This window comes from Eleginops maclovinus, chromosome 2 (genome assembly GCF_036324505.1).
Source record: "Eleginops maclovinus isolate JMC-PN-2008 ecotype Puerto Natales chromosome 2, JC_Emac_rtc_rv5, whole genome shotgun sequence".
Lineage (NCBI taxonomy): Eukaryota > Metazoa > Chordata > Actinopteri > Perciformes > Eleginopidae > Eleginops > Eleginops maclovinus.
This window is the reverse complement of record NC_086350.1, coordinates 14846692-14858809: the sequence shown is the minus strand read 5'-3', so window position 1 is coordinate 14858809 and position 12118 is coordinate 14846692. Positions and strand designations below refer to the sequence as shown.

The window sequence follows — 12118 nt, the reverse complement described above, 5'->3', positions numbered from 1 at the left end:
TTAAATGCAACATTAGGTTAACAACTTACTCATGAAATACAGACTGCAGTCAAACATTAGAGTTGGTCATTTTTTCATGTACATGTTATTTCATATGTAGAAAATATGTTGTCATAACAACAAAAAGGACACTAATAACATTATTAATGTCTTATGTATTTGAGAGTCCAAGAAACAAGTTGATGTTTGGTCATTTTTGCTTTAGTTTAAATGCCAGACCATTGTTTGGACAGCACAGTGGCAAATGTGTGACTCGACCTTTTAGATGAGAACATACCATCAGGTGGCGCAAAGGGATATGTGACGAAATTTTAATATTGAAGTAATTAATTTATGTACATGGTGAAAGGGAAGAGCCAGCATCCTTGTTGGGAGCGGGGATAGATCAGGGAATGATATTCATCAGTTTAAGCTTAATACCATGAAAATGTGCCGATGGCACGATCTGTAGTGCAGCCTGAGGAGGAATTTAACTGATTAATAAGGCAGACAGACAGAGATTGCGCTGAGTGTATCATCTGATGTCGGCTTTCTGAAGAGCGATTTTCGACTGCACGACTTACTCAAGACTATATCCCCCCGACAATGGAGTTTGGGGAAAGGAAGAGGAGAAGGAAGTCACAGAGCTTTAAACTGGTCACGGATGAAGGTAGGCTGCTGAATGAATGCAAGACCTTGCAAGACGCGCGTCTGTGTCTGGCTGTTTGTCTGGCGCTGTTTGCCAGCAGAGACTCTGTCAACAAAAGATATGACCATGACAATGCCCGTAGTCTCTGCCTCGTTAACAGCTAACTCTAACGATTTATTTATTACATGTCAAACCCTTTTTTGGCTCAGTCCCATAAGAGATTCACTAATACGTTAATTAAATGAATTGTTAAAGAACATGTAGCTGCAACATGTTAAGTCCAGCATGTTGCGCATTCTGAACATACACCATGCAGCTAAAATGATTCACTTTCTGCTTAAGCTATTGCGCTCCAGGCCACCTCTCTTGGATACACAACTACATACATGCCTACAGGTGGTGATTTTTGGATGCGATGGAGGAGGGGGGGTTGCTTCTGTTGTCATCATCAGCCTGCAAAAGCGTAATTGTGACATTGCAAATGGCCACAGCATTATTCTGCAACTATCTGTCACACATGGCATATTCTGAAATTAAGTTTTCATTTCTTTGCAGCAGGTAGTTCCCCTTCAACAATGATGAATTCCAACTGCAAAAATGTCAATGGAGAGTCTAAGGATGCTGCAGTGCATGATGGTATTTACCGTTTTAAGGATTCATTTCTACAATGTATAATTGCAGATCTCAATTCCCTCTCCTACTTCTATTTCTATGCAGTTTGGCTGAGGGATGAGGGAGTGGAGATCAAGAGGCAAATCACAGGAATGATGAGGCTTCTGAGTGATAAGACAGGCAGGGTGTATCAGCGTGTGGTGACAGAGAAGGAAAGCTTAACAAAGGAGCCCCAGGATAGGAATCTGACCTGGGCAAATCAGCCTGCACCTTCATGTCTTGTATCAGAGGACCACCAGAGCAACAGCTGGAACTCTGCGGGGGACCCAGGTCCAGCTCCAGCTCCACCTTCATCCATTTCCACCTCCACCGTCAACGGTCCAGGCTGTGGGCAGTACAGCACCCGCTCCAAGGCCTTGAGGATCCTGAACCACACCAAGGATCTGATCAAAACTAATGACGCTAACGGTAGGTTACCAAAGCAGGGTTCAAGAGTAGAAAACCAACAGACACATCTTTATTTTCTCAATAAAAAAACAACACCCTTTTTATTGTACAGGTATTTGTGTGAAAGGCAGACACTTTTATTCATTTGTGAAAGCATATTACACCCATATGTGTATGCATGTTTAAGTAGACATCACTAACCAAATGTCTTTTCAGCAGATGTAGTCCCTCCTGCTGCGCCCGAGACACCCTGCTGTATGTGTAACTGTAAGGGCACTTTGCAGTCTATTTTGCAGGAAATGCGTGCCATGAGGAGGCTGATGCAAACTCAAAAAGGTCAGTGGATAAACACAAACACTCACACATTGTGGGAAAGTGAGAAAGAAAAATGAAATGTGTTACTTTTTCTAGGATCCTTGGAAAGACAGGATGAGGCAGCATCACCATGCCAACCTCGTCTTGTACCAAGCCCTGTTCCTCGCTGTAGGCCGCGCAAGAGAAGGCCAATCTATAAAGTGGCACCACTTACTGTGTCTAGTACTAGGAGAGCTGCTCTTGCCCCTCTCGAGGCATCACCACTTATAGCTGCACCTGCAGAATCTGGAAAGAGGGAGGAATGTGAGAAAGAGCAAGGCTCATCTACACCAAACAGCCATCCCACATCCTCTGCTCTTTCTGTGCTGCCACGTCAAAACAACCCAGTTATTGTCAACAACAGACACAATACTCTCCTGAACAAACTCAGGGAGCCTCACTTGTTAGAGGTAATATACACGTTAGTATATTTGTATGTGCTTGTGCCTATGCGTGTTTTCTGAGCCTAAATAGTATCTCTTGTTTACTGCACTCCCACAGAAAATCCTTTTGAATGTCTTTTCACTGTGAATTCCCTCATGTATGTGGTCTTTGTACTATTACCAAACTAAAATACATTTTTCTTTTTTACCGCAACCTAAAGCACATCTGAAAATCTTAGAATTGGCGGGTGGAAATACATGTGTTAAAATCATACAACTACATAATACTGCCCTAAAGTTATTCCGTATTATTTAGAAAGATAAAACAAATACAGTTGTTTGTTTAATATTAATTTGTTTCCAAGGATGACCTTTGTGTTCCAAGAGCTTTTTGGATTCCAAATTATAATTTTGGGAAAGTATAAGATATTAGGTTTTCTAGAAAAATCCTCATGTTTTATTGTAATATTGCCTGCAGTCTGTCTATTCTGTATTTTTTTTCTAAAAACTAGATATATCTTGTGTTTTCTTTAACAATTTTCCTTAATACTTCACAGTTCACAGTATGTGTTATTTGATTATTTTAGTCTGAGGTGCGTCTTGCAGAGGATTATGACGTGTATATCTCAAAGGCTCAGCTTGACTCCATTCTGGTCAACTATACACGCTCTGGCAGCCTGCTGTTCCGGAAACTGGTTCGCATCAATATGTTTTTAAGAGCCAACTCACAGGCTTTTGATTGATATCAACTTTGCAGTCACTAGATGCTTATATTATATTTTAAACAGCAACAACAAATATCTTATAATTGACTTAACTAATGAGCTATAAGATCACAAAAGGCTCAACAGTGTTTTAACACGGGGCTTTGTGTTCAGGTGTGTGCCTTCTTTGACGATACTACACTTGCTAACTCATTGCCAAATGGCAAAAGGAAGAGAGGGCTCAATGATAACCGTAAGGGCTTGGACCAGAACATTGTGGGCGCCATTAAAGGTGAGATACAAAATAACTAATCGGTCTTGTTGTACTAGTGCACCACAATAGGGATACTTTGATGAAATATGAATAAAACGTTAACACAGTTGTGTATATTGTGTCCAGTGTTTACAGAGAAATACTGCACAGAACACAAAATAGAAAAGTTGCCCGGTCCACGGGACTGGGTTCAGATCCTTCAAGATCAGATCAAACTTGCCAGGAGGAGGCTGAAAAGAGGTACAGTGAAGCCAGCAGCTAAATAAATGAATGGATAAGGATAGGTTAATTACAAAATGAACAATGAAAGAAGAGGCCTTGTTCAAACATGTGAGGTTAATGTTGTTCTTCCTTTGCCCCTTTAGATGCTGCAGAAGCAGAAGAAATCTTAAAAGGATCTTCCACATGTATGAACCTCAAAATAAAAATATTCACACACGTACACACGCACGCACACGCATGCACACACACACACACACACACACACACACACACACACACACACACACACACACACACACACACACACACACACACACACACACACACACACACACACACACACACACACACACACACACACACACACACAACATTTCCATCCGCCCTGAGCAGACAACACCAGACAACCTTGTGTTGTTGGCTTGCCTATTGTCATGATGTTGCTATGACATTTAGCATTCTCACATTCTTTGGTTTCCCAAAACGGCTGCTAAATACGTTGACACCTCTTTCACATTATTATATCTATGCCACAATAGCATTTCTCTTTCTGCTGGGTGTCAGGTTGATGTTTAGTAAAGAAACCAGTACAACATCCACCAAATGCACATTCAAATGAGCTCAAGCTTTTGCTGTGTTGACATTTTATATAATTCATTTTTTCCTTCTTTTATAGGCTGTGATTATAACAAGCCCGCAAGTGTGGAGGGGCCTGCAGTGGACATGACTGGTTGATTTAAGGGCTGTCACAATGGCCTTACAGAAGATTTGTTGAATGTCTTTGTTACTTGATTACTTGTGTTGAATGTCTTTGTTACTTGATTACTTGTGTAACTTGATGCATTTTGCCACTTTAGATATTTCCTTTGCATCTGCTCTATGTTATGGATGTAAAGTGGGGGGGGAGGAACAAATAAAGAGGAAGTCTGCTTCTCACTCCCTCCCCTTCTCTCTTTCACACACACACAAAGACAGATTTTGTGGTCCTTGAGACTTTTCAATACACAGATACTGCGATCCAGGATTTTGTGCCAATATACACTATACAATTGTTAAATAATGTCAGATCATGTTCTTGTTTAGAAGTGACTTGATGTTTTCATTATACGCTACAGCTTTTACCTAGTTCTCATATGTCCTTAATAGGAGTCACAAGTTTAATACAAAACGAAGTTGGCCTATTGTAACCGTAGAATTAATATACACAAATTATTTTTACGGAAAGTTTTCCATCGTGGATTGTGCCTTAAGTGACCAGTACTTCACTCGGTGTAATGTGTGGTGAAGTGTCAAGATTCATTACAAACATACATCCAAAGGTAAATATGTGTAATGGGCAATTTTGCAAATGAAAAATAAGTTGGTAAGCTACAATTGGTTGAAAATGATTAAATGTATAATATTATATGAATAGTATTATTTTTTTATTTTCATTATTTGAATTGTAATAATGCAATGCATTACTACTGTGCTTGTTGTTAATATTGTCATGAAGTACCAATTTATTTCATGTTCAATCACTGTGCATATGAAATTAATAGTTGGTTCCACCATTAAATATGTTTCCCTGGCCATTTTGTCCTGTTTGCGTTTTATTATTCTAGAATTATAAGTAAAAACAACAGCAGAAGAAATAAAAAAATATCTAATATTGCTGAATTTCTTCCTGAAAAATCTCATGTGCCTAAATCAATATGAGCATATTTTTAACCAGTGCAAAGTAACTGTAACGAAATACAACATACAATTCTATTAAATATACGTTCATAATGTAAGGCTATAAGCCCCAGCCTTTGTTAAATACGTATATTCCAGCCAGGCAATGTTATAATGTTGTGGGTGCAATTGGAGGGAAAACAGTAAATTAAAGGTACACTCCATTGTAGAGATTTTGTTGCCAGACTTCGCAGATCATTAAAGGGGATGTTAAAGCCGCCGCTGTTCAGGCAGAGGACCCTTTGAGATCTAGTGCGTTTCCTCTTTATATTGCGAATCTTATATTGTTTTATAAAGATAAATCGTGCTCGAAAACGTCTATTAATTCAAATATTCTTCATTGTACGTGATTGTCTAATTTATTTGTAGTCTAGTTGTGAGTTAGAAGAAATAAATGTTTCACTTTCCGTCAGGCTTTCTCGGAGGACGCCCGATTCTGGCCCCAATGCATTCTGGTGCCTTCCCCGCTCTTCTGTCGGGATCCACCGCTAACGTGAAGCTGGTAAGGATAAACTGGACACAGCAATTAAAGGGGAAATGTTGCAAGAATATAACTCCGCTTTGGTCCTAAAATCGCATTTAGAGCCATTGTAAACACGTATATTGCAACATATCATTACAAACGTGGCACAGGTTGCATGTTTAGTGCTGTTTTATTGATACGAACACTGATGTTGCACACATCGCATGGCGATGGACAGGAAAGGGTTAATTTTTTCCGCCGCCGACATTTTTTTTCGGCGCTCTACGGGAACTTTTTAACTTACATGTGCAACGAGCTGACACTATGTTACACAACTATGTATCACATTTAGTCCTAAGCCTTTACTGTGTGTGTTTTTAAATGCAGTACAGCTCGCACACTTAGACTCTGTGTGTTCTTTGTTGCACAGAGCTGCTCATCAAAACCTCATGCATTGATCAGCGTTTGCAAGCGAAGCTAGCATTGAAACGGAAACGGCATTTTTAACAAAACAAACAAGCGTAAAAAGATATTGCTGTCACTATCAGCAAATATGTCTTACAGTTCATCGACCTATTGTTTATAATACGGCATTCGTTACACCGAGTACTGTAGCACTGATTGGCAATGATATTATTACAGTGCCTCAGGGTTGAATGAACTTAGCAGCGTTGTGTCTCTTGAACACTCCCACTGTGTACAATCCGAGGCTCCTTACAGCAGTTGAAAACAAGCACTGTTATAAGTAACCAATAACTCTACTGGCTTCCCTGTCACGTGCCTGAGTTTTAACCATTTTCATGTTATTCTGGGTCATTCAAGCATTTCTTTTTATTTCCCTGTAAATATATGAATCCACCAGCACACAACAGCTCACGGTGGAGTTTTTAAATGTTATTTCGTACAAAACTGACCCAATTTAATAAGCATTGTGACTGATAATTAGATGTTTTGCCATTGATTTGTCAACATGGAATTTTAACTCAAACATAGATGTGTCTGGGTAATCTTATTCAGTTCAATACATTTGACTTACAATACAAGTGTTTGTAGTTGTGTACTACTGTAAGGTGTAACCTCAATTGTGTCTTCTAAACAAATGAACTTAGTCTTATTAAATGTTAATTTGGCTTTGCAGCTATGTATGACACTGGGATAAGAGACATATTCATCTGCATGTATTTTATTAATTGTTTAGATTATTATCAGTGACTCAATTGTGAGAATTTGCAGATTTTCTTTGTATTATATAGCTATAAACTGGACTAAAACTGAATATATGTTATATTTTTGACTGTTTGTCAAAGAGATGCACATTCATCGGATTCAAGCCAATATTTTTCAACTCATTTTGGGTGATGGATATCCATGCATGTGTTTTCCCACTGGCAGATGTAGACATAAAATATTATGCCTTTTTAAATGTACATGTCCATTGGCCACAAAGTACTTAGCTTTAAAATGTTGGTTACTTTTTTCTGACATTTGAAGGAATAAAACAATTAATTGATGAATCAATAATGTAATTGGCAGATTTATTGATATTTAAAAGAATTTGTTAGATATTCTAGACAACCGGAAATATGACAGCAGAGTTGAACAGCTTTCTGACATATAAGGGCAGGATACATTGCAGTGCTGAAGATTTTCTAGAAGCTTATTGGTCTTTTGTCATATTTCACTCAAAATGATGCAATAAAGACAACACTTGCTAATAATCTCAGGTGGCATTGCTGTGTGGTGACTGAATTCAGGTTTCTTTTATCTGTTTAATTATACACAATCAGATTTTTTTTAGCCAATCGCAACATTTAACAGTGTTTCCTATAACCCATTTTGTTGTTTTGTCTTGGTCATTGATGTGGTTCTAGTGGTGAAGACCCAGAGCTTCTACAGACATGTCGGTGAGGGAGTCCTTTAACCCGGAAAGCTATGAGCTGGACAAGAACTTCAGGCTCACACGCTTCGCTGAGCTCAAGGGCACAGGCTGCAAGGTTAGCTCTCCTTATAAAAAACTGTCTTGGATGCATTCCTGTCTTTGTATATTTATCCAACTGACTAAGAACATCGGATACAACATTGTATGATAACAACATGGTGGTTGTTGTCTTTGGTCACAGGTGCCCCAAGATGTTTTACAGAAATTGCTAGAAACCCTACAGGAGAACCACTATCAAGAAGATGAACAGTTCCTGGGGGCAGTTATGCCTCGGTTAGGTAATAAGGATCTTTATACAGCGCTATAATAACAAACAACTTGACTTACAAATTGCCTAACAATAAAATGTTGCAGTCAATACAAAAAAAAAAAAAGCCATCTCACTGCTCCTAAATCCAGATTTTGTGTGCACAGTACCAGAACAATATATCACATACTGAGCTCTTTATTTTTCAAGGCATAGGCATGGACACCTGTGTGATCCCCCTCAGACATGGTGGCCTTTCCCTCGTCCAAACAACAGATTACATCTACCCCATTGTGGATGACCCCTACATGATGGTATGGATCTCTCTATATATTATTAAATATACAACTATATGACAAACCGAAAGATGCCAATGTCATATTTCTGTGTCTGTCTACTATTATATGCTGAGATGTAGTCTTACTTTACACACAAACCCTAGAAGTGCTTAATTATTATTTCTATTTTGTAGGGGAGAATTGCCTGTGCCAATGTTCTAAGTGACCTGTATGCCATGGGAGTGACTGAGTGTGACAACATGTTGATGCTTCTGGGAGTCAGCAACAAAATGACAGAGAAGGTAAGAGGCATCTCAGCTAATGTATACACTTTTTGGATAGCAAATAACTGTGAAGAACCAATTGAGTTAATAGTAGATCAAACACAATACCACTTACAAAACATGTTATTCCAGTAAACAGTGTTATTTTATAACATGTTTCAATATGTTATTTGTCTTTACAGGAGAGAGACAAAGTCATGCCACTGGTCATCCAGGGCTTTAAGGATGCATCGGAGGAGGCGGGCACATCAGTAACAGGAGGACAGACGGTGCTCAACCCCTGGGTGGTGTTGGGAGGAGTTGCAACAACAGTCTGCCAACCCAACGAATTTATCATGTAGGATTTGAGTTGTTACTACATCAAATTTTCTTATGTATATGTATAATGCATAACTTTGTTGTAATATATATTTTTGACTTTTCTCAGGCCAGACAATGCAGTGCCAGGAGACGTGTTGGTTTTGACCAAGCCACTTGGAACACAAGTGGCTGTTGCAGTACACCAGTGGCTAGATATTGTAAGTCAACCTGCTCAATCATGAATCCCTTTTGCTGTACACTCCTTGTTTTTAGTATGAAAAACCAATGCAATTTATGTTTTTTTTTTTTAATCTCTCAGCCTGAAAAGTGGAACAAGATCAAGCTGGTGGTAACCCAGGAGGATGTAGAGCTGGCCTACCATGAAGCCATGATGAACATGGCTCGGCTAAACAGGACAGGTAAAACCTCCATGAATGTGTCCACGTTTTTGAATTGCTGTAATACTTACACATTTTTTCAATTATTCATAGTTTTTCAGTGAATTATTCAGTTAAGCTGGGCCTAACTACATCAGCTGTGTGTCAGATAAACAATTAGGGACTTTTTTTGTGAACAGCGGCATCCTCTGCAGCAACTCTGCTGTATTGCACCTACTGTCGTTAAGTAGTCTTTGCTAAAAAACACAAAGCATAAAGAAGAAAAACCATGATATATATATATATAACCATAACGGTGTATATATATATATATAAATAACCATAACGGTGTATATATATATTTATATATATACACCGTTATTTGTCCTCTTTCAAAACAAAACAACACGCATTTGGCCAGTCTTTGGCATGTCAGAATAGTTAATATTTCTTCCTCACATTGACTGATCTTCAACCCTGAAAACAGAGTTGTGCATACCCCGAATATCAACCAACCAATCAAATTAATTTATCAAACTTCCCTCTCTCTGTCTCTCTCTCTCGATCTCTCTTTTCTTCTTTGTAGCGGCTGGTCTCATGCACACCTTCAACGCTCACGCCGCCACCGACATCACAGGGTTTGGCATCCTTGGGCACGCTCAGACGTTGGCACGACAACAAAGAAGTGAAGTGTCATTTGTCATCCACAACCTCCCGGTGCTTGCCAAGATGGCCGCAGTGTCCAAAGCCTGTGGGAACATGTTTGGACTCATGCATGGCACCTGCCCTGAAACATCAGGTTTGTGCCATAATCGTTATACATATTGCCTCACAAAGGGCTCTTCAGCTCAATTAAAACGCAAAAACAAAATGCACCACACATCAAAACATCAATATAAGACTGATGCATATTATACATTTTCTCTGGTCATAATTTGTTAGGGCAGTCGAATCAGCACAAGATGAGCATGACTAACTTTTCCAACATGGAGAGAGACAACTATGATATTTAAAAGAAATCCAGAAATATCTCAAGCAGCAACAAGCAAAAAAGTCCCAGTAATTGTATGTTGGAAGTTGAATTGAAGGTCATTTGTACCTTTTTAAAGCTATACTTACTTGTATAATGTTTTTGGTTTATGGAAAAGGAAGAACTGATTTCCTAGGAAATGGTTTAAAAGTGAACACCCTTTTTTGAAACATTAAAAACACAACAATATACATTGTTTTAAGCTACTTTTGTCGCAGTAAGATTACATTAATTCTGGTATCCACAGTATGTTCAAGTGGGATCCAGTGAAAGGAAAACAAGCCTGGACTGAGAATTCAGCCTTGAGGCCACAAAGAGGAGCCCAAAAAGATGATACATCTCTTAGGGACAACATTTAGACACATAGGATAACACTCTCATACTCACAAGCATCAATACACATTGATATCTCTATCGGAGACCCTTGTGACTGAAAAAATCCCTTTCCTTTATAGGAGGCCTGCTCATCTGTCTACCTCGAGAACAGGCTGCCCGTTTCTGTGCTGAGATCAAATCCCCAAAATACGGCGAGGGCCACCAAGCGTGGATCATAGGAATTGTAGAGAAAGGAAATCGCACTGCTCGCATCATTGACAAACCACGGATCATAGAGGTGGCACCACAAGTAGCCTCGCAGAATGTCAACCCAACTCCTGGAGCAACTTCGTAATCCTCCTGTGCCGCAACACAGACCCGAATCCCAAAGCTCTGCTGAGTGTTTTTAGACACGCAAACTACAAAACCATCCTAGAGTGTTGAAATATATACACAAAATAGTATGTACACAGAAAAGACTGGGTTGGTGTGCGTCTACATGAACAACAGCCCCACACAGTGGCCAATGGGGCTCGTCATCACCCAGTGGACTCAACCTGCAGTATCCCCATGCTAAGATTAGAGCATACTTAAAAATCCATTTGCCTTTTGTGTCTGTTGCATTCTGTTTTATTAAATGTGTGTGATTGGCAGGCAGCTTCCGATAAGAGAATGATGCTGATGACGAACTGATGCTGTGATATGGTTGATTCATTTTGAATCTTAGGAAGTCTGGTGTTTGTTGCCTCTTTGGGTCTTTAAAGCTGCTCTCATCATGCAAGCAGACTGTGGGATGGGTTTTTTTTTTTTGTCCCTTCACTTTGTACAGTTATAAAGCCTAGTTTTACTTCATTGCTGTAGCTGATGCCTTGAAAGATGCGGAATGTTACCAGAATGGTTTGTTTTTTATTACTTTGACTTTTTGTATTGTCCCCACATAAACTAATAAATATCCAAATAGAAGATGGTTTGTTTTTGCCTGCGCTAAGGGCGGCCCTCATGTAAATGACCTGAAATCAGAGATGAACTGTGGTTTAAAGTCATAAAAGTGAAGAAATCTGCATACCCTTCAGGAGATTAACCTTTTACCATATGTGTAACTAATATGTCATCATATTGAAGGTAATATGGTATGGTGTATAGAGTTGCAATATGTCGTCACACACTTGTAAAACTGTAAAAATTGGTCTGGATTTTTAACAAGAAGCAGTCTTACTGTGAGTGTGTTGCCTTTTTCCAAGATCTGGTGCATTTAGTTTTGCTTGCTTTAAGTTGTTGCGAGCAGGCTGTTTTATTGTCATGAAACTCCCAGCCAATCGAAGTCCAGATCTATTTTGTTTCTCCGAAATAGCCTGGATGAATCTGGAAGACCCCTGCAAATGTTCATATGGATACCAGGGGGAAAAATTGACCACAACCCCACCTCTTAAAATAAACTTCTCATATAATAGATTGTTTTTCTGTGTCTGTTCTGATGTTTTAAAGCGCTAAATGATTTTGAAATGTGTAAAGAATAGAAAATAATTCTCAGTTACCAGTGAGATA

The 12118-nt window shown here is 39.1% G+C and overlaps 2 protein-coding genes across 5 annotated transcripts; both read left to right on the top strand.

Moving 5' to 3' along the window:
• The first annotated feature begins 310 nt into the window (after positions 1-310).
• Positions 311-5141, top strand: bend7 (BEN domain containing 7). Of its 3 annotated transcripts, none has more exons than XM_063911577.1 (10): positions 311-649; positions 1184-1264; positions 1346-1708; positions 1907-2023; positions 2099-2451; positions 3012-3119; positions 3303-3420; positions 3529-3642; positions 3768-3809; positions 4301-5141. In XM_063911577.1, the coding sequence occupies exons 1-10, from the start codon at positions 586-588 to the stop codon at positions 4357-4359; spliced, it is 1419 nt and encodes a 472-aa protein (XP_063767647.1). In that variant the 5' UTR covers positions 311-585; the 3' UTR covers positions 4360-5141. The 3 variants fall into 3 exon arrangements, with proteins under 3 accessions (XP_063767647.1, XP_063767640.1, XP_063767655.1); XM_063911570.1 differs by having other exon boundaries at positions 1904-2023; XM_063911585.1 differs by lacking the exon at positions 1184-1264 and having other exon boundaries at positions 1904-2023.
• Positions 5142-5576: 435 nt separating this feature from the next.
• On the top strand, positions 5577-12028 carry sephs1 (selenophosphate synthetase 1). Of its 2 annotated transcripts, XM_063900175.1 has the most exons (11): positions 5577-5592; positions 5754-5842; positions 7675-7797; positions 7924-8020; positions 8200-8303; positions 8462-8569; positions 8734-8888; positions 8979-9069; positions 9171-9270; positions 9815-10027; positions 10714-12028. In XM_063900175.1, exons 3-11 carry the CDS (start codon positions 7702-7704, stop codon positions 10926-10928), a joined length of 1179 nt encoding a protein of 392 aa, XP_063756245.1. In that variant the 5' UTR covers positions 5577-5592; positions 5754-5842; positions 7675-7701; the 3' UTR covers positions 10929-12028. The 2 variants fall into 2 exon arrangements, with proteins under 2 accessions (XP_063756245.1, XP_063756255.1); XM_063900185.1 differs by lacking the exon at positions 5577-5592 and having other exon boundaries at positions 5743-5842.
• Positions 12029-12118: the final 90 nt, after the last annotated feature.

Excerpts from the sequence above, each read along its gene's own strand:
- bend7 (XM_063911570.1), top strand. The coding sequence starts at position 586 with ATGGAGTTTGGGGAAAGGAAGAGGAGAAGGAAGTCACAGAGCTTTAAA. Across the intron at positions 1,709-1,903 it reads CAAAACTAATGACGCTAACG|CAGATGTAGTCCCTCCTGCT; the intron begins GTAGGTTACCAA and ends ATGTCTTTTCAG. Across the intron at positions 3,810-4,300 it reads CTTAAAAGGATCTTCCACAT|GCTGTGATTATAACAAGCCC; the intron begins GTATGAACCTCA and ends CTTCTTTTATAG.
- sephs1 (XM_063900175.1), top strand. The coding sequence starts at position 7,702 with ATGTCGGTGAGGGAGTCCTTTAACCCGGAAAGCTATGAGCTGGACAAG. Across the intron at positions 8,304-8,461 it reads TGGATGACCCCTACATGATG|GGGAGAATTGCCTGTGCCAA; the intron begins GTATGGATCTCT and ends TCTATTTTGTAG. Across the intron at positions 9,271-9,814 it reads GGCTCGGCTAAACAGGACAG|CGGCTGGTCTCATGCACACC; the intron begins GTAAAACCTCCA and ends TCTTCTTTGTAG.